This window comes from Sorex fumeus, unplaced genomic scaffold, assembly GCF_029834395.1.
Source record: "Sorex fumeus unplaced genomic scaffold, SorFum_2.1 ptg000081l, whole genome shotgun sequence".
In the NCBI taxonomy this organism is placed as follows: domain Eukaryota; kingdom Metazoa; phylum Chordata; class Mammalia; order Eulipotyphla; family Soricidae; genus Sorex; species Sorex fumeus.
In genome coordinates, this window is record NW_026606138.1 from 3,336,114 (window position 1) to 3,357,081 (window position 20,968).

The 20,968-nt window shown below is 39.4% G+C and overlaps 1 protein-coding gene across 1 annotated transcript in view; it reads left to right on the forward strand.

Moving 5' to 3' along the window:
- Nucleotides 1–1,586: 1,586 nt before the first annotated feature.
- The window catches only part of PTPRR (protein tyrosine phosphatase receptor type R), a 328,064-nt gene continuing 308,682 nt past the window's right edge, over nt 1,587–20,968 (forward strand). Inside the window, exon 1 of the mRNA XM_056130658.1 lies at nt 1,587–1,691. Coding sequence (XP_055986633.1) covers nt 1,634–1,691 — 58 coding nt within the window. The 5' untranslated portion in view covers nt 1,587–1,633. The remainder of the gene's footprint in view (nt 1,692–20,968) is intronic.

The window sequence follows — 20,968 nt, forward strand, 5'->3', positions numbered from 1 at the left end:
TATTATGTTACTTTATATTCCACAAATAAGCGCAGTCATTCTACACATAGAAAGTCTTCAGTGGGGAGAAGGAGCGGGAAGTAGCCACCTTGTTAGACTGAATCATTGCAGCCTTCCCAGGGAGGCACAGCTGGACCAGAGAAACCCAGTTACAGAGGTAGCACTGTCCTCCCGTTGTTCATCAATTTGCTCTAGTGGGCACCAGTAACTTCCCCATTGTGAGATTTGTTGTTACTGTTTTTGGCATATCGAATATAACACAGGTACCTTGCCAGGTTTTGCCATGCAGGTGGAATACTCTCTGTAGCTCGCTGGGCTCTCCGAGAGGGATGGAGGAACCTATCACAGGTTGGCTGCGTGCAAGGCAAATGCCCTACCCGCTGTGCTATCACTCCAGGCCAGTTACAGAGGTAATGCCATTAAATTTCACTTTAAAAAGTAAAATGTGTGATAGCACAGCGGGTAGGGTGTTTGCCTTGCACATGGCCCACCCGGGGTTCGATTCTCAGCATCCCATATGGTCCCCCAAGCACCGTCAGGAGTAACTGATAAGTACAGAGCCAGGAGTAACCCCTGTGCATTGCTGGGTGTGACCCAAAAACAACAACAACAACAACAACAACAACAAAAGTAAAATGTAGGCTGAAAATAATGATCTCCATCAAACAGAAGGGTGTCTCCTCATCTCCCATCGCGTAGCTGCCTGAGTCTCCAAGCATGGTCTCCGTCCCTATGGTCATCCACTTTAGATGAATCCTGAGAAAGTTGACACTCGGGTAGTGAGCTGAGAGGTCCAGAAGAAACAAGAAGGAGGTGGGGGGACAATTAGAAAGCGGGCACCTGCGTACAGTTTATCCCAAGCAGGGTGCCTCCGGATTGCTCCCCCAGGCCAGCAGGGAGCTCCCAGCCTGCCATCTGTTCTCGGTTCCTATAAGCAGCCTGAGAAACTGGTCAACCTGGGTCAATTCCCAGCAGTGAGCTCTGTCCACGTGGAACCCAAAGGCCGCGTGGGTGGGCCATGAGCCTGACACTTTCTTAGGGCTGTTTGCTCTGGTCCCAGAGGTCGGGCACCCTTTGGATCCCAAGGCATCCCACCTACAGGTTTCTGCCTCTCTAAGTACCTAATACCCAATCCCAGAAGCCGCCCCTCCCACACACCCCCTGCAGCGAAGCCTGCGCCCCTCGCAGCCACAGCTAAGACCCGGAGAACTGGAATTTCACTTCGAAACTCCCGTGCCTGGCTAGGGCCAGCGCTGGGCATGCTCAGAAGCCGCGGCGCGTCTGGGTAGCGGCTGGGTCTGCACCGCCTGCCCAGCAGCCTTCTCCGCGGCCGCTGCGGGGCTGCCTGGAGGCCGAGCGATCGCTGGCACGGGGCGCCTTGGCCCGCACTCCGCCTCGCCCGGCTCGCCCTCCGCCACCGCCTCTGACGCTTCGTCCTTTCCCCGCGCTCTCCAAGAGGCGAAGCTGGGGCAGGTTCCCGTCGGCGCCACCGACCGCTCTGCAGAACCCCAGAAGAGGCAACGGGGACCGATTCCCAGAGATCCGAGTCTGCCTGGCGGTGGCCCTTGTCAACAGTACTTGCTGGAAGCGGGGTCGTGGCGGAGTTTCCCCTCCAGCCCCCGATGCCAACACTATGCGGAGGGCAGTCTGCTTCCCTGCTCTCTGCCTGCTCCTCAGTCTGCACGCTGCAGGTAAGGGTGTCGTGCACAGAGCTGCGGAGGAGATGGGAAACTGTACATGCTTAAGGACTCTAGGAAAAGCTTCCCTCGCAAGAGAGAGGTAGAGAGCGAGAGAGGGAGAGCGAGAGCGAGAGAGCGAGAGAGCCTTAGAAAGGCAAAGCAGCATAGTACTAACAGGAAATGGGGGATAAGAGTCCTGCACCTGTTGGAAGACTAAGGGCCAAAAACTTAAGCTAGAACCAGCTCTTGAGTTGTTCTTTACCACATGCAAATGGTAATGAGCATTTTAAATAAGAATTCGGGTTTCCTTGCCTTTCCTCTTCCCTCTCTCGAGACTCTCTGATCCTGTTTCTAGCCTATGCAGTTGACTGGCAGTTTTTCAGGAGGCAAGACGTCCTGCTGTTTGTAACCTTTTCTACTGCAGCGCCTACATCTGTAAGGTCTCTTGGTTTAGCGAGAGCTCTCAGGGTTACACTGGCTGGAACCTGATGGACCACATCTCCGCCCGAATGATTGAGAAATCTGGGTCGCACGAACGATTATGCTCCAGGCCCTTTTGGCCCCTGCTCTTGTCACTCGAATTTCTAAACCAACGAGGGAAGGAAAGGTTTACATGGGACTCTGTCTTCTATTTCAGCACCATGGCCAGCGTCTGAGTGACACCCCGACTCCCCCACCCCCAATCTCACTTTTAAAGCTGACAACCTGGGGTAGACACTGTCCCTGACACGGAATTAGCGAGGTGCAATCAAAAGCCACAATGAGTTTGCTCACAAATATGAATATATTTGCTAGCAGTCCAATATCAGATTTCACATCGATGCAAATCTTAGGAAGTACCTGGGGAATTTTGTTAAAATGGGATGGCATTGCAGATCCAGCTTCTTAAATCCATACAGCTTCTATTTAATACAAGGACTGACATAGTGGATTGAATCCATCATTTTTCTCATACACATGAACTAAAATAGAATATGGCAGAGAGATTTTAGAAACCTTACTGCAACAGCAGTTGTCCATGCAGTAGTTCTGTAGCTACCAGATGAGGTATTTTCCTTAAAGCAATTGCTTAGTTTGTTTGTCATCCAATCACACACATCCATTCATTCAAATAGCATTTATTTAGTATGTACTCTATTCTAGGGATAATGAATAAAAATAATAACTGTGAAAAACAATTCCTCTGATATCTTTTCAAGAGTGGGTAAGTCAAATACTAAACATGCAAGAATGAAAGGTAATGTGGTACTTTATTTCTAACTGATGATATTTTAATGTGTTGTAACTATCAAAAAGTTAATGCATAGGGACATTAAAACTATAATCAAGTATACATGTTAGTTTGCTATAATTATTGTATTGCATTGTGGAGTTTTCAATAGGATTGGGGTACCTTTTGCAAACTAGAAATTAGCTATGTCTTTGTCATTAAATTATTTGCAGACAACAATTGTAAATATTTTTATTAATAAATACAATTCTTTACCATAGAAATATAGGATACAAATTTATGTTTGGGTTATTTTATTTACATGGTTGTTTACTGCTAGCACTTATATAAACATTACTACCAAAATAGGGAAGCCTCCATTCTTTATAAAGTTGACAGATTATTTGGTTTATCTACTAAAAATATCAATGTAGCTATTTTTAAAAACTACAAAAATAAATAATTTAAAATGCAACATGTAATACAACTTGAGTAATTATAGCTTTAGAGTTATAAATAAATTGAAAACAAGCAGATGGAAAACATTTCTATATTTATTGAAGGTGAATATTTGGAATGGGGAAAATAGAGGACTTTTATTCAGGAAGGATAAACCTAGAAATCTGTGGGCCTATATTATACCTGGAGTTCTGCCAAATATAAAGGGTGCATTACCAAAGAAAACCCAATCCATCTCTACGTTTAATTCATAAACTGCAAAAAAGACAAAAAATATTATACAACTTCAATGATAGTTTATTCAACCAATTTTTATTGAAGTGAGGTATTACAATGATATCTTTCAGATTTCAGTTGCAAGATGCTACATAGAAATTAATTATATTTATATTTAATCTTTTATTTAGATAGGTGTTTTTCACAGAAGATTACAAGTTTAATATTATAGTTGACTTGCCAGTTTCATTTTGAATGCATTTTAATTTTAAACAGTGAATTTGTGGGTCACAAGCTGTCATCAGATTAAAATTCATCACAGTTATCTAATAATACTGTTAGGGCTTTTCATTCTTACTGAAATAAATATAGATTTCTTGCTGTAAGTTCCTGTAGACTTGGGTAATAAAAAATTGAGTGGATACAAGGACAAAGATCAAGAATTCACTGGTTACTTGTTGAATGACTGAGCTTTTTTCTTTTACAAGGTATTTTCATAGGATAGAAACATGCTTTAAGAAAATAAAACTGGATTCTATATACCCATGCCTCTTTAACTGAAAAGATAATTGATCCATTTTGGTTATGCCCTGGGCACCAGCAACTGTTTTCTGCTGGCAGAATTGATGACATCTTAGAACCCTTTAGGGATAGTAGAAATTAACTAACAGGATGTGAGTGATCTTTTTAGCTGTATATAGAACTGTTGCCTTTCAGAAAATTATTCCCCTAATGATAAGGTAGCAAATTGTTTCCAGTTTTAGTGCCATCTCTAATTATTTGGTCATGTTTGCCTGAACACTATGCATATAAAGGGGGGAGGGGTGAATTCTGATGAACCAGGAGTTTAATTGACTTAACACGGAGTAGTACTGTGATCTGTTGGAAACATCTGTGAGTACAAAAAGGAAAGGAAGGTACAACACTGTGTGATTAATATGGTGGAGTAAGAAAGGAAATCTGAACTCAGCTCTAGCCAGGAGAGCTGGCCTGTACGGATCTCCTTAATGAGGAAAGTTAGTTATTTTCTACCCAAGTCCTTATTATAGTAGATTATCCCAATTAGTATATTTTGATATATTTACTGTCATCAGGGTCCATGAGGGTCATACAGAGGAGCAGTCAGGACAGGGTCATGAAGTGCCAAATATCAAACTTGATGCCTCACACATGCTAGGCAAGTGCTTTACCATTTGAACTAGCTCCCCCACCAGTAACTCCTTATGACTTCAAGCTACCATTTTAATGGTGTTCATTTATCTAAAACTCAAACTGTTCCCAGAAATCATATATACCCAGAAGACTTAGTTTTAAAACAAACTTTCTCCAAAAAAATGGACTTAAACAGATTTCCTCAAATAATTATGAAGGGAAGGACAATAATGGGTAGATTTGCTAGATCCAAGAAGTCCCAGTCAAATCAGTGGAAAAGTTCTTTGAATTGATTGCCTGATGCTCTGTTTCTTTAACCTTTTTTTACCAACTCAAATCTAACTCTTGTGATTCTCTTTATTTTTTGTCTTTTGGGATCACACCCATTGATACTCAGGCATTACTCCTGGTTATGCAGTCAGGAATTACTCCCTGGTGGTACTCAAGAGACGATATGGGATGAACCCAGGTCGACCTGCCCTAGCCTCTGTACTATCACTCTGGCAACACCCGCGATTCTTTTGTTGAATATAATTAAGGTTACCGGGCATCTTATTCTTAGCAATGAATATTCATAGAACATATTAAATTAAATTAGACCTTTTATTGTCTAGTTTTCACTCTCAGAGACCCCGACAGGCTACTGAAAGTATCTTTCCCACATATATGCCTGACTAGTAACACCTGTAAAGGTGATTTAGAGGCTGTTCCAAAAGCCTCCATCCTTCTCAGAGAGCCCAGCAAGCTACTGAGAGTATCCCGCCCACACGGCAGAGCCTGGCAAGCTACCTGTGGTGTACTTGATATGCCAAAAACAGTATCAATGATGGTCTTCATTCCCCTGGCCCTGAAAGAGCCCCCAATATGCCATTGGGCTACACTAGCACATGTCAGGGACAAATGGAGACATTATTGGCACCCACTCAAGCAAATCGATGAACAACAGGAGGACAGTGATACAGTGATTTAATATAACATTTTCTGAATATTAAAAATTCTCTAACAATTTAATTTCCATGTACAGTCATTATTTTCCTAGTTTCCCTTTTATTTCTTCACCTTTCTATAATTTGTACTTTTAGGCTTTCCTGAGTATTATTTGGGCTGGAGCGATAGCACAGCAGTAGGACATTTGCCTTGCACGCAGCCAACATGGCCGACCCGAGTTCGATTCCTCCGCCCCTCTCGGAGAGCCCGGCAAGCTACAGAGAGTATCTTGCCCGCACGGCAGAGCCTGGCAAGCTACCCGTGATGCATTCAATATGCCAAACACAGTAACAACAAAGTCTTCGATGGAGACATTACTGGGCCCACTTGAGCAAATCAATGAACAACGGGAGGACAGACAGACAGAGTATTATTTAATGGCTGATGCTCTCTAGAATTTGTTTTTAGTCTTATTTTTCAATTTCTCTTGATTGTTATATTCAAACATAGATGTAAAAAATTTCTCAGCACATATTTTCACCTTATATATCTCTTCAAACTCTAACTTAGTATTTTTAGTTAAGTAAGAGTCATTGGAGATCCCACCAACATCTTACACCAACTGTTAATACTCAGTCCTTCCCATCACAATTGCTTTTATCTCTAAATTACCAGTAGCTGTGAATGACACTAAGATTCACCATAACCACCCAGGATTTAATGTAATGACTCATACTGGACCCCTCACTTGCTACTTTTACCCATATGGTGAACAATTCATATCAATTTTTTTTACAATACATGTCCACATTTTTACTGTTACCATGTTTCTTGTATAACATCTTACTCTGAATTCAGTAAAAAAAATTTTTTTCGTCATCATATGTGAGAAGAGAAATCATGAAAACCATCTTTGATCATATGCTTCCTTTATTGAAATTCTTTAGAATGGATGTTCCCTTACTTTAGAGTATAAAACCCTAACTCATTGCACTGCAGTCTTTCACTTCATTTTTAACTTCAACCTTATTTCCTGTTATCATCTTCTCTGGGCTGGTGCTTGCCTTGCACAAAGCTTCTGAGAGAATCTCGCCTGCCCGCATGGCAAAGCCTGGCAAGCTACCCATAACGTATTCAATATGCCAAACACAGTAACAAGTCTCACAAGGGAGACGTTATTAGGCCCGCTCAAGCAAATCAATGAACAATGGGAGGACAGGACTTTGACAGTGACATCTTCTCCACTCCATACTACTATCATACTAAAGTCAAATTTAATAATTCACCTAATAGGTGGTATTATAGGGAATTTCTGATAGTATTATAAGCACATTTCTAGGGAATAGATGTATACAGAGAAAGGTACAATTTTGGGGAGTGGATGTATACAGAGAAAGGCTAGGTTCTATTACTGTCCACCAGAACTTCAATATGCAAGTTAGGGACAACAATGAAGGGATGTATAATGCATAAAGTCTACTTCAATTAGGTCAATTATTAAGAACAAGTTCTTAAATTTAGCAATGCCTAACTGAGATTTAAAGTTGGAGAATTATTTATGAAAAGCTATGGAGTAAGTGTAATTAAGATAAATTAAGTAAAAGGATTGGAAGCATGGCAAACAAAAAAGAATTTGGCCTCATTACTAGAAAAACATATAGATTTGTCTGTTTATGAATGGTTCAACACACAAGTACAACTGGAATGGTTCCATGGTACATAAATTTATAAACTGTTGAAGACTTTTCTGTCTCATTTTTATTTCTTTAAAACTAACACATGTAAACTGGGTGCAATAGCAGCACCAAGTCATATTTCCTTTTCTTTGGTCATGAAGGTGAGATATTTATTTATTAAAACAATTATGTCATCATAACTTATTTTACCAAATATATCCTGAAGATATTTAAATGGACGAGGAGTAAGGCAAACCAAAAGAAATTTGATTTTTTCACAGCCATTGCACTCCAATTTATCTATATGTTTTCCTAGTACTAATTCAGAATCATAATTAGATGAATATATTTATTTAAAGTTATGAAGGGATTAGATAAGATATATAACATATCTGTGCACTGTGCAATAAAATCCGAACTCCAGACCCTGATTACTGGTTATTATCTATTTAGTAATGGTAAACTAGAACAACTTACACATTCAAATTTAGGAGTGTGAGCCATTAAGTTCAATGAAGTAAGTTCAATAAAGGAAAACTAAAGTTAGTCCAACCACCCTTCTCCTCTATTGTCCCCCAAACAAATCATCACAGAAACTTTCTGAATATTTTATAACTGTACAGCACACCTTACACACATGTGCAGAATCTCTATTTATAGAATAATATATTTAATTTATTATAGTTTAGGTAAGAGGATTAAAATAATTTTCTAGTTTATGCTATTGATGTTCAAAACTACCCGGCACTGGTTGAAGGAGTCACGCAGGATGGTAGACACGTGATGAAAGTAGGCTATAGACCAAACATGATGGCTGCTTAGTGCCTATGTTTCAAACCATAACACCCAAAAGGAGAGAGAGAGTAAGAGTCTGAATGTGTCTTCCACAGAGGCAGGGGGGTGGGAAGAGGTGGGGGTGGCAGGAGGACACTGGGAACTTTGGTGGTAGAGAATAGGCACTGGTGGAGGGATAGGTACTTGAATATTGTTTAATTGAAATGTAATCACAAAATTTTGTAAGTCTGTAACTGTATCTCACAATGATTTGTTAAAATAAATTTAAAAATTCTTTAAAAATAAAGGACAGGACAAACTTAAAAAAAAATGCCCAGCACTAAAGTACCTATGACCCATCCACCTTCCCTATTTCACCTCTGGACTGGCATTCTTTTTTTTTCCACCCCTTCCTCCATTATGTTAATTGACAGTTGTGTTTTTATGCTTTCTTTTACCTTCCTTATCATCACTTATATGCTTGAGACCAATAAATCTGTGTTGCATCCATTCAGCATGTTTGTACCCCTCATAACCTCACTTTTAATCTGGCAGTCTCAAATCTGTATTCCAATATCCAAGTTTTATTTTAAATCAATATTTTCCATGCCCTTGATTTGTTTTTCTATATAGCACAGATGAGTGAGATCATCCTGTATTTGCCCTGCCTTTGACTTATTTCACTAATCATTATAGACAACAAATCAATTCAATGATCAACAACTGCATGACTAATTTTTTTCTAGTGGCAGCATGATATTCTATATGTATATATTCCACAGATACTTTTTCTTTTCATCCCTTTTTTGATATTTCGGTCATTTCCATATCCTGCAATAAACTTTTAAGTGTGCATCCATCATTTTAAATTAAGTTTTTTGTGTTTGGGGGCATATATACCAAGAAGTAGAGTTGTGGTTCAAATTCCTACTTTTCTGAACAATCTTTATATTGTGCTCCATAGAGGCTAGATCAAATGTTCCACTGTCAACATTTGTATTTTTGTGTTTTGTTTTGTGCAATTTTTTGTTTGTTTGGGGGCCACACCTGGTGGTGCTCAGGATTCTTCCTGACTCTGGGCTCAGGGATCACTTCTGGAGGTTTTGGAAGACTACACGTAGTGCCAGGGATTGAACCCAAATCAGCCACATGCAAGGCAAGTGTCCTACCCACCACGATATCTCTCTGGTTCTTGTAAGTAAGATATGCAATTCTCACTGGTGTAAGATGATATTTCATTGTCATTCTGATTTCTGTTTCCCTGATACTAAGTGATAACAAGCACTTTTTCATATATTTATTGTACATTTTAATGTTTTCTTTGTGGAAGTCTCTGAAAAATCACAAATATTTTGGATCACACTATTTTTCTATTTGGTAGATATATTTTTACCTGAAGATGGAAACTAATTTACCAGGAATTTTGCTCCATGACTTGAAGGCCAGCCACATGTGCTAGGTGAAAAGGAAGCTCAGATAGAGAAGAGAGCACCAAATAAAGGGTGTTGTGAAGACCCTCCCAGGGTGGGAGAGACATGCTAAAAGTAGTCTATAGACCAAACATGATTGCCACTCAATGCCTCTCTGGCAAAACACAGTACCCAAAATAAGAGAGAGAGAACAAGGGGGAATGCCCTGCCACAGCGGCAGGGTGGGACGGGGAGGGGGGGGTGGGGAGGGAGGGATGCTAGGACCCGTGGTGGGGGAGGATGGGCACTGGTGGAGGGATGGGTACTTGATCATTGTATAACTGAAACCCAAGCACAAAAATTTATAAGTCTAAAAAAAATTATGTTTAATGACTGAAATAATAAAAGGAAATACCTAAGGGTCTACCAAAAAAAAAAAAGATGGAAACTAATTTATAAACTCTGAAAAGTCATTTTTTTTTTGCTTTTTGGGTCACACCTGGCAATGTACAGGAGTTACTCCTGGCTCTGCATTCAGGAGTTACTCCTGGCAGTGCTCAGGGGACCATATGGGATACTGGGAATTGAACCCAGGTTGGCCGCATGCAAGGCAAATGCCCTACCCGCTGTGCTATCTCTCCAGTTCCTGAAAAGTCATTTTTTATAAGATAAAAGGTCACATATCAAAGCCCATTAACTACCTCTAGCATTAAAGATAATATGGATATTGTGTTTTATGGTGAATTTGTTAAATCTTTTAGAATCTGCTTGTAACATCAAATTCAAAAGAGAGCGAGCCAGTGTAACTCTATTATATGGCTTATGAAAGATCTGACTTGCCCATCGGTGCATTCTATATTTTTAAGGCACTTAGAAATGCTGACACACTGAGGATAGCATTGATATTTCTCAACATAAAGGATTTTAATGACTTTCAGAAATATTTGATGGTAAAATATTTTAAGATCAAATTTCTTGATGCTTATTCACCAAGTAATGTAACTACAGAAATATATTATTGATATTTGCCACCAAAGTACAGTTAACAAATCTATGCTGTAAACATTAGCACTTTCTGTTTAAATAATGTTTTGCTCATAATAGTGATCTAGACTTTTATCATTATCAAATCTCACTTAATTTCAATTTATTTAGATGCTGATGTTCATGAAAATTTCATCCACATGGACCAACTACAAAACCAAAACAAAATCAACTGTTTATACAAAACAGTGGTCTCAATCAATACATCTAATTGCACTGAAGTAAATGCCAAGATCAACGGTGATATGATTTTTTTTTCCCCTAAAACAGACCTGAAGCAATGTCCATTTTTCTGACTTTAAATGTATAGACTTAAGGTGGCCCCAAACTACTGATTCTTTAAGAAGTTGCCCTAAATTAACTCAGATAAAGTGTTGTTCAACAATTCACTGGTCTATACAGCAACACTTGGAAAGCAAACTTCCATTGCTGTTTTACTCAGTGATAATCCAAATCCTGGTGGAGATAGAAAGGCAAATGATACAAACAATCTAACTTCACTATGTCAGCTCCCACCGCTAGTTCCTTTTTTTCCTTAAATATAGGAAATATGTTCAATATGGGCTGGAGCGATAGCACAGCGGTTGGGCGTTTGCCTTGCATGCAGCCAACATGGCTGACCGGAGTTCGATTCCTCCGCCCCTCTTGGAGAGCCTGGCAAGCTACTGAGAGTATCTCGCCTGCACGGCAAAGCCTGGCAAGCTACTGAGAGTATCTAACCCGCACGGCAGAGCCTGGCAAGCTACCCTTGATGTACTCAATATGCCAAACACAGTAACAACAAGTCTCATGATGGAGACGTTACTGGGCCCGCTCGAGCAAATCGATGAACAACAGGAGAACCGTGACCGTTCAATGTAAGTGTGCCAAACATATTATTAGGTGAATTGTTCACAAAGCATGGATTCATTAGCCTAAAGGTGTGGTTTTAAGTTACCAGAAACATTCTATTTGCGTTGTTGATCCAAAGCACTTAAAAATATCTTTCCAGAAAAAAAAAAGAAGCATTATAAATAGAGTGGTAAAGATAAATTGAAGTACTGGGGATAATACTATCTTTTTGGTGACTTCGAATAGTTTTTAGCATGAACATTGTGACCAGGTTCAAATCCAGTCATAAGCTCTAACTAGTTCTCTTACTTAGGACTGCTTACTTTATCTCTCCACTTTCTTTTTCATATATGCGTGGCCATACCTGGTGGGATTAAGGGGCCAAATTGAACAGAGGATGGAACTTGGGGATTTTCACACATTAGCGATGTGCTCTCACACTTGAGAGCTTCCCCACCCCCTTCCTTAAGTGAGAGAGAAATGGAAAAATACAAAATGTTCTCACTCATCTGTGAAATATAGAGTTGAAATAAGATAACAGACAGTATCAAATAATGACAACCCCTTGGCTTTGGAATTCAGAACCAATTGCCAAACAGTGGGGGTGGGGCTGAGATGAGAAAGGAGACTAGCCTAGAAGAGAAGGAGGGACAGTGCAGAGTATTGTAGGTAATTTGGCAGTGCAGCAATTTTTTATATTGATGCCATATATTTTATCACTATTGTAATCTTTTAAACTATAATAAATAAAATGAAATAATAAACTATAGAACTGTAGATCTCATGGAACAGTTCTATGTTTAAATCAATGTTAGATAAGTATATGCACTCAAGATTCTGAATTCCAACTTTTTTTTCAATTAAGACATATTTACATAGTTTTCATCTGCAATTGTGCTGAATCTAACCAAATCTAAAAAATTCTATTCTTTTGGCCAACTATGAGGCTGGGGAGATGCAGCCAGGCCCAAATGTCAAATTTCATTTTCTTTTTAAATTCTTTTTTAAACTTCTCTCCCTGACCAAGTTCCACAATTAAATTGCCTATTATCTTATCCTCTACCAAAAGTCCAACTATCCTTCAGATGTCTCCCCATTCCTTCCCTGAAAGCTTAATCTAAACTTGGTGTTTAAGATCATGACATCAACAAATGCCTATTTAAATATCTGTGAAATACAAATGTTCTTGTTTATCTGCTGGTGTGTCAAATGTCCATCAAAAAGAAAAGCCTGGTTCCTGTTGCTCTGCCATGCTTAACAAGTAAGTCAGGTGTGTTTTAGGAGTTACTCTTGAATTAGTTTCTCTTGGAACTTACAAAGACTGACAGGACCAAACATGATTGTAGCTCATAAATCTATAAGCCTCCCACTAAAATGCTGCCTTCTGTTCTACTTACCAATTGACACTCTCCAGATCACCATTTGTGGCACATGTAACAAAGACCACTGAGCTCCAGGTCCACACAAAAACTGTCTGAGGTTCTGTAGGTAGTGGGGAAGGCAGATCAACTGGAAAGTAAAGGTGAAGAAGGGCAGGGCACGGTATGGAAATACGCTATATTGGGGATGGTCAAACACAGTCTCTATCTGGACCTTCTTATCACTCCTTTATTACCCAAACCTGTTCCCCAACCCCATCTGATATACCAAGCTCTTCCCTCTTATTGACTTTCCCCAGATGACCTATTAAGTATAGTTTCAATCTGGCTCCTTTGGAAAATTGCAGTCCATCAGACAACACAGAATTCTAATGTGAAAACTGTGTTATGCAGTGCTGCTCTCCTCTATGTAAATCTGAGTTTGCAGTATGGCAGCTATTTTCAGTACCTGCTAACATTCCATGATAGCAAAGAACTCTAAGGAGGTTTTCACTAATTTTTTTAAATGTAGGAGTACTTCTATTTATTCAGCCATTGATTAAGCTGGTTGAATGGGCATGAACTCCACATTAGTTTTTTAAAAATTTTTTAATTGGATATCCATGAGACAGACCATTACAAAGTTGTTCATAATTGAGTTTCAGTCATACATCCCTCCACCAGTATACATTTCCCACCAACAACGTCCGCCATTTCACTACCACCAACCCCCAACCCCCAAATCCATCCCCCATCTCCCTCTATGAGAGGCACTTTCCTTCTTGCTCTCTCTCTCTCCTTTCCTTTTATACATTATGGTTCTCAATAAGGTGCTAAGAGATCATGGTGTTTGTTCAGGGCATTCAGTATTTTTACTGGGATGGTAAGAGTGGAATAGTTTTTAATTGGGTGGAAGCTTGGGGTGTGGATATGACTGCCGAGGCTGTATAGGGAGGTGAGGAGAATTAGACCATCCTGACCCCAGGAAAGCCTGGAGATTTCAGTCACAAACCACAAGCCTGCTCCCCAACCATATCTGATCTACCAAGCTCTTCCCTCTTGTTGACTTTCCCCAGGTGACCTATTAAGTGTAGTTTCAATCTGTCTCCTTTGGAAAATTGCAAAATTTTCAGCATATTATACCTTGGTGAGGTCCGTCCTGAACATTAATATTCTTAAATCTGACTCAGTTTGGCATGCAGTTTGCATTCTTGGGAATCTTTCTTACCTATAGAAGCAACAGAATTTAATGTCAAGTGTCCACTGGTTATTTTTGAATAACTTGTTTCCTTAAATTGGGAATGGCTTGCTATTTCGAATGCTTCTACCATGGGGTCGAGATACTCTCCATAGCTTGCCAGGCTCTCTGAGAGGGGGCGGAGGAATCGAACCTGGGTCAGCTGGGTCGTCTGTGTGCAAGCCAAACATCCTACCGTTGTGCTATCACTCCAGCCCATAAGATAGTAAGTTTTTAAATAGCATGCATATGCAGAAATATGCTATGCTTCATAAAATACAATAAAACACAAAAATTTAGCTCTAGAATTTGATTCCTTGGGGTTGGATTCAGCTGTGCTATTTACAATTTAAGATTTCTGTATCTCATTTTTCTTCTCAGGGAAAGAAGGTTAATACCATAGTACTGCTTTATTGAATAGTTAAGGATTTAAATATTTAATGCATATATTTGATCACTATATAATTGAAACCCAAGCACAAAAATTTGTAAGTCTACAACTGTATCTCATGGTGTTTCAGTAATAAAAATATAAAAAAAAAGATTTAATGCATAATATACCACAGTGTGGGAGTCAGAACACTGAATATATTTAATAGCTACTGGTTACAACAGTTAACCATATTAGCATGTGAATGCTTTCATTGGCTTTATGGAGTGTTCCTTTTCTTAAAAAGAGGGAGAAAATCACATTATGATCGTCTCTTGGGAAGAATGTTTACTGCGAAAATCCAAATGGCATACCCCATTTTAAAAAAATCGGGGGAAGTTGTGCTTTGTCTTTTAAATGAAAAATTTACATAATTACCAATTTTATACCTAATTACAAAATTTGAATAAATAAATATTATTTTACAAACTTCAGATTATTAGAGAAAAATCCTCTCTCAGAGGCAATGTAATCATGGAAGTCATTCTGGTGAAGTGTCTCTCATTCAAGATTTCAGGTCTCAGGTAGGATAGTAGCATCACTCCTGATGCCCAGTTCTGCCTAGGCTATCTGAATTCACAGCATCATAGGGACCAAATCATTCCCCTTCAAAGGCTGACCTCCCTCCAAGGACATTCTGAAAACTCTGTACTTTTTGTGGTCTGCATACTCCAGTTTGAAGATCAGATCCATATTTCTTGGGTTGTGTTTGTGTGGTGGGCTGGAGCAATAGCACAGTAGGTAGGGCGTTTGCCTTGTATGCAGCCAACATGGCTGGAGTTCGATTCCTCTGTCCCTCTCAGAGAGCCCAGCAAGCTACCGAGAGTATCTCGCCCGCACGGCAAAGCCTGGTAAGCTACCCGTGACGTATTCAATATGCCAAACACAATAACAAGTCTCACGATGTTACTGGACCCGCTGCGAGCAAATCAATGAACAACGGGAGGACAGTGACAGTGACAGTGTTTGTGTGGTAGAAGTAAAGGGGACACTTCATGAAATCAGAGTTTCCAAGAATGTATTCTTGAACTGCTAGTGTAAATATGGCAGTAAATTTCCAATGTGTACAAGATCCATATCTATCAGTCTAGTGCTATCCTTTGTCTTAAGGGGAAAGTGCCTGTGGTTTGTCCTCTTCCCCCTGCCCCCCATTGTATTGTGCACCGGCTCTGACTACTGACTTGGCCTTCACCCTCACCCCAGCACTTGAAATTAAACTTCTGTGCTGCATACTCAAGCTGAGCCTCAACTTTCAACTTTGACTTTCCTCTTCATCCTCAGTTAAAGTGTGTAGTTCATGCTGGCAGCTTACATTTCAGGAGACTCTTTTCTGAGCTAGTTATATTTTAGGAAATAGATGATGCAGTCATATGCTCTAGGTAATCTAGGTAAGAATAGTTGTTGATCTCTGATCTTTTCCGAATAAATATTCATTATTCAAATAATTATAAGAGAGCAGTGCCTTAGCCCTGTGACCTTAATTTCAATCGATGAACAAAGGGATTAAAGCAGGATGAAGTAGAAGTATTGACCTGAAGTGCACACCAACATCCCTCAAACCCATAAATGTAGACAAAGAAGGGATGTTTTCTCCACCACACCCCTGCCCCTTTCTCTTTGGTTTGGGGATGTTTTCTCCACCACACCTCAGGGATCACTGCTGGTGGCATTCAGAGGACCATATGGAGTTCCAGGGGTTGAACCTGGGTCAACCACATCCAAGGAGAGTACCCTACCTGCTGTACTATATTCTGGCCTGAGAGATCTTTTCAAGTGGCCACTGTGTCCTCACCCTCATGTCCCCAGTATCTCTGTAATAGTTTTCCTTTATATTTCTGGGTAAAGTATATCTTTAAAGACTTTTGGGGGCTGGAGTGATAGCACAGCAGGTAGGGCATTTGCCTTGCACGCGGCCGACCCAGGTTCGATTCCCAGAATCCCATATGGTCCCCCAACCACAGCCAGGAGTAATTCCTGAGTGTATGAACCAGGAGTAACCCCTGTGCATTGCTGGGTGTGACCCAAAAAATGCAAAAAAAGAAAAAAAGAAAGACTTTTGTAAGTTGGAGTCAAATAGAACAAATAAGTTTTATTAATTTATAGGAAAACTGCCAAATTATACAAAACAACACATAAAATCTAAAGTAGCACTAACATTTTGTAAAATCAGAAGCAACAAGACAGTTGCCTGTACAAAGCAGTTCCTTGGAAGATGTTTGGTGATAACATTGTCTGCTGAGTGAGAACTGCCTCTAAAATGTCTGCTACAAAACAAACTGCAGGGAGTCACTGTCACTTTTTGACTTTTTTTATCAAAAGAAAAATTTTGATCCAGATTTTTTTCAATGGACAAAAATCAGGTACCAATATAATAAATTTTCCATGAAAGTAGAATGCTATAATGTAACTTTTGTAAAACATGGTTGCCTATACTATTTAAAATTTTTGATATTTTGTATTCTGGACTGGGGAATAGCACAGTGCTAGGGCATTTGTCTTGCACAAGGCCCAGCCTGGCTGAGCCAGGTTCAATTCCTCCACCCCTCTCGGAGAGCCCGGCAAGCTACCGAGAGTATCTCGCCTGCACGGCAACGCCTGGCAAGCTACCCGTGACATATTCACTATGCCAAACACAGTAACAACAAGTCTCACAATGGAGATGTTACTGGGCCCTCTCAGCAAATCAATGAACCATGGGAGGACAGTGCAGTGCAGTGCAGTGCAGTGCTATTTTGTATTCTAATATTAACCTTTGTATGCTAACATAGTTTATAATTTCCTATGATAATGATCCTTAAAAGAGAGCTTTTTTTCTTGCAATTGGAATTTATCATTCAAGTCACCTGGAAAACTCTATATAGGAGAATGAAAATAGTTCATAATTGCTATAATTTATGTATATAGAGGCATTTTAACTATCTATATAGTAATAACTAATGTATAATAGTTATATTTTATAAACTTAATAATTAATTATTCAATAAATATGTACAGAACTCAATTATTTTGGTAAAGATTAGTATTTTTCAGTTGTCTATACATATGACCATTTTCCCCCTTCTGCATTTCCTTGAGCTACATCTCAATGAAGTTCATCTCTTTTGTTATAGAAATTACTTTGTGTCATGACGAAATTTCAGGTGTACATTTCTGATACTCAAAGTGTAAGTCTTAGATTAAGTTCACTACTAAAAGTCCAATAGTATACTTTAGTGTGTGCCCATTTTTCACCAGTTTATCGAGGCACTTTTCCCCTTCTGTTCTTGTAACCAATAATTTGTCTTAAAGTCTAAAAATTTTTGTTTTATTTATTTTATGTGGGTTTTTTTTTATGAAGCACTGTAGCACTGTCCTCCCATTGTTCATCGATTTGCTCGAGTGGGCACCATTAACATCTCCATTGTGAAACTTGTTGTTACTGTTTTTGGCATCTGGAACACACCACGGGGAGCTTGCCAGGTCTGCTGTGCAGGTGGGATACTCTCAGTAGCTTGCTGGGCTCTGCGAGAGGGACAGAGGAATGGAACCCGGATCGGCCGCATGCAAGGCAAATGCCCTACCTGGTGTGCTATCACTCCAGCCATTTTCTTTATAAATACATAAAAGTAAAATCATGCTGTTTGTCTTTGGTTTATTTCACTAATCGTAATACTGTCTGGGTCCACTCATGCTACCAGAAATAGCAGGTTTTATGTTTTTATTGTTAAAAAGTATTCCATATACATCATATTCTTTAATGACTCACCAATCAGTTGGTACTTAAGTGGTTTCCAGCTCTTGCCTACTATAAATAAGGCTGCAGTAAATAAGGGAGTACATATATTTATTTTAGAGTTCTTGAATTGGGGGGTAACTTCCCAGGTATGGTAAAACTGGGTCATGTGAAATTTCTATTTTATTATGTTTTGAAGAAGCAGTAAGCACTTTACTTCTTTCCATAATGGTTGCGCCAATTTATATTCCCACCAACAGTGTGTTTTGTTCTCTCTCCATCTCCCACACCTTTTGTTCTTGTATTTGGGATAATAACCTATTCATTATATGAGGCTACATTCTTGTTTTGTGCTGTGTTTCCTTAATATGAAGACATAATAAACATTTCTTCATGCATCTTTTGCTCATTTTAGTGTCTCCTTTCATGGAATCTATATATAGATTCTCTGCCTGTAAATTTATTTATTTTTGATTTATATATTTTGGAGGGCCACTCCCAGAGTGACTCAGTGTCTGCTCCTAAATTTGTGTTTGACAGATGCTTCAGCTAGTTCTGGGGATTGTATGCTGGCCTCCTGCATGCAAAATACAGCCCCATAACTCTATCTGGTCTCTCCAGCTATTTGTTGAATCAGTTTTTATATTTTAGTTTATATTTGTGCATCTTTGATATTAATCATTTGTGGTGCTTGTGATGATAAAAATAAGTTATAAAAATAATTTGTGATGATAAAAATAAGTTCCTTTCACTGTATTTTGATTTGATGTAGTCCCATTTGTTTATTTTTGCTTTTGTTTCTTCTTTTAATAGATCAAATTCTCAAAGGTTGATGTCAACAAGTGTATTTCCTATGTTTTCTTTGATTATTTTATGTTTTTAGATCTTACATCTAAGTCCTTAATCGTTTTTTTGAATTACCGTGTTCAGTGCTAGTGATGTAGCTTTATTCTTTGAATGTCCTTTTTCAGTTTTCTCAACACCATTTTTTAAAGAATATTTTCTTGCTTATTTGTATGCACTTGACTTTTTGGTGCCCTAATATATGTGTGGATTTATTTCTGGAATGTAAATTCTGTTCTATTGTACTCTAAATTTTAGTTAAATGTCATGGAGCTTTAACTACTGTTGATTTAAATTGTAGTCAAGAAATTTGAAGTCAAGAAATGTGATTTATTTAGTTAGGCTTTTTTTAAATTATAGTGAGATTTTGCTCTTTTACAGTTAGAAATAGATGATGAACTCAAGTGCTGTATAGAATTTAAAAGATAAAATCATTGATTTCTATCAACCTGTTTTGCAAGTATTCATTGTCTCAGTTCTTCAGGACCTTAGGGAAAATGGCTGCTTCTTTCTGAGCAGTCATGAATCTCATTTCTCCTAATAGAATAAGAAGCTAACGGTGGCTGGAGAGATAGTACAGCGGGTAGGATGGTTGCCTTGCATGCAGCAGACATGGGGGTTCGATTCCCAGCATCCCATATGGTCCCTTGAGCACCGCCAGGGGTAATTCCTGAGTGCAGAGCCAGGAGTAAACCCTGTGTATCACCAGATGTGACACAAAAATCAAATAAAATAAGTGATATCTAGTCAGTGGCCCCAACTCCATTCCTCAGAAATTATGTCTATTCACATTGTTTCAATATTGTCATAATTATGTGATTTACACTCTGTAATTTTATGTTTAGCTAATAAAAATAACCAGGCCTGACCCTGCTTAGCTTCCAAGATCAGATGAGATCGGGCGCGTTCAGGGTGGTATGGCCATAGACTTCAGGGTGGTATGGCCAGCGGTAGGGCGTTTGCCTTGCACACAGCCAACATGGCCGACCCGAGTTCAATTCCTCTGCCCCTCTCCGAGAGCCTGGCAAGCTACCGAGAGTATCTCACCTGCACTGCAGAGCCTGGCAAGCTCCCCGTGACGTATTCAATATGCCAACCACAGTAACAACAAAGTCTCCAATGGAGACGTTACTGGGCCCACTTGAGCAAATCAATGAACAATGGGAGGGCCTTTACCTTTACCTTTACCTTTAATAAAAATAACATTGAAACTAAAAATTCAGGAAATATGAATTATTTTATTATTATTTTTACTACCAACATAAACACAACAGAACTTTCCTAAAATGGCTTTCAATTCTGTGACTCCCAAATATTTTTCACTGTGATGTTTCACTTTCAATAGAGAAGGCGAATAGGAGAAAAATAAGGGATATCCAGTCAGGCTAGATATAGTGAGATGGAAGATGCTATAGAATTAGAAAAAAAAAGTAGGGAAATATGCACTGTAGCACTGTCCTCTTGTTGTTCATCGATTTGCTCGAGCAGGCCCCAGTAACGTCTCCATTGTGAGACTTGTTACTGTTTTTGTTTTTCACATATAGAATATGTCACAGGGAGCTTGCCAAGCTCTGCTGTGAGGGGGCAGGATACTCTCGGTAGTGCCGGGCTCTCTGAGAGAGATGGAAGAATTGAACCCGGGTTGGCCACGTACAAGGCAAATACCTTACCCGCTGTGCTATCTCTCCAACCCAAATGAAATATAAAGCAAATAATCCTTCCATTGGGGCACATCTGTGGTCACTATTGTGCAGGAAAAATGAAAGAGCAACCGAGGTTTGGAGCACCTTACCAGAGCATTCATTTTAAAGCCTCTTTTCCTTCCAATCTTGCTGACAGGGTCAAAGACCAAGAACCCAATATCCAGGAGAAAAGTGCAGCCTTTTGGCATCCCAGGGATATACTGAGGTCACAAAGGCATGTGGACCCACATTTTATCTGTCCCTGCTTTTAGCGATTCTGGCCCCTGTTCTCCGTACCTGATTCTTCCTTGGTTTACCTGACAACTGTA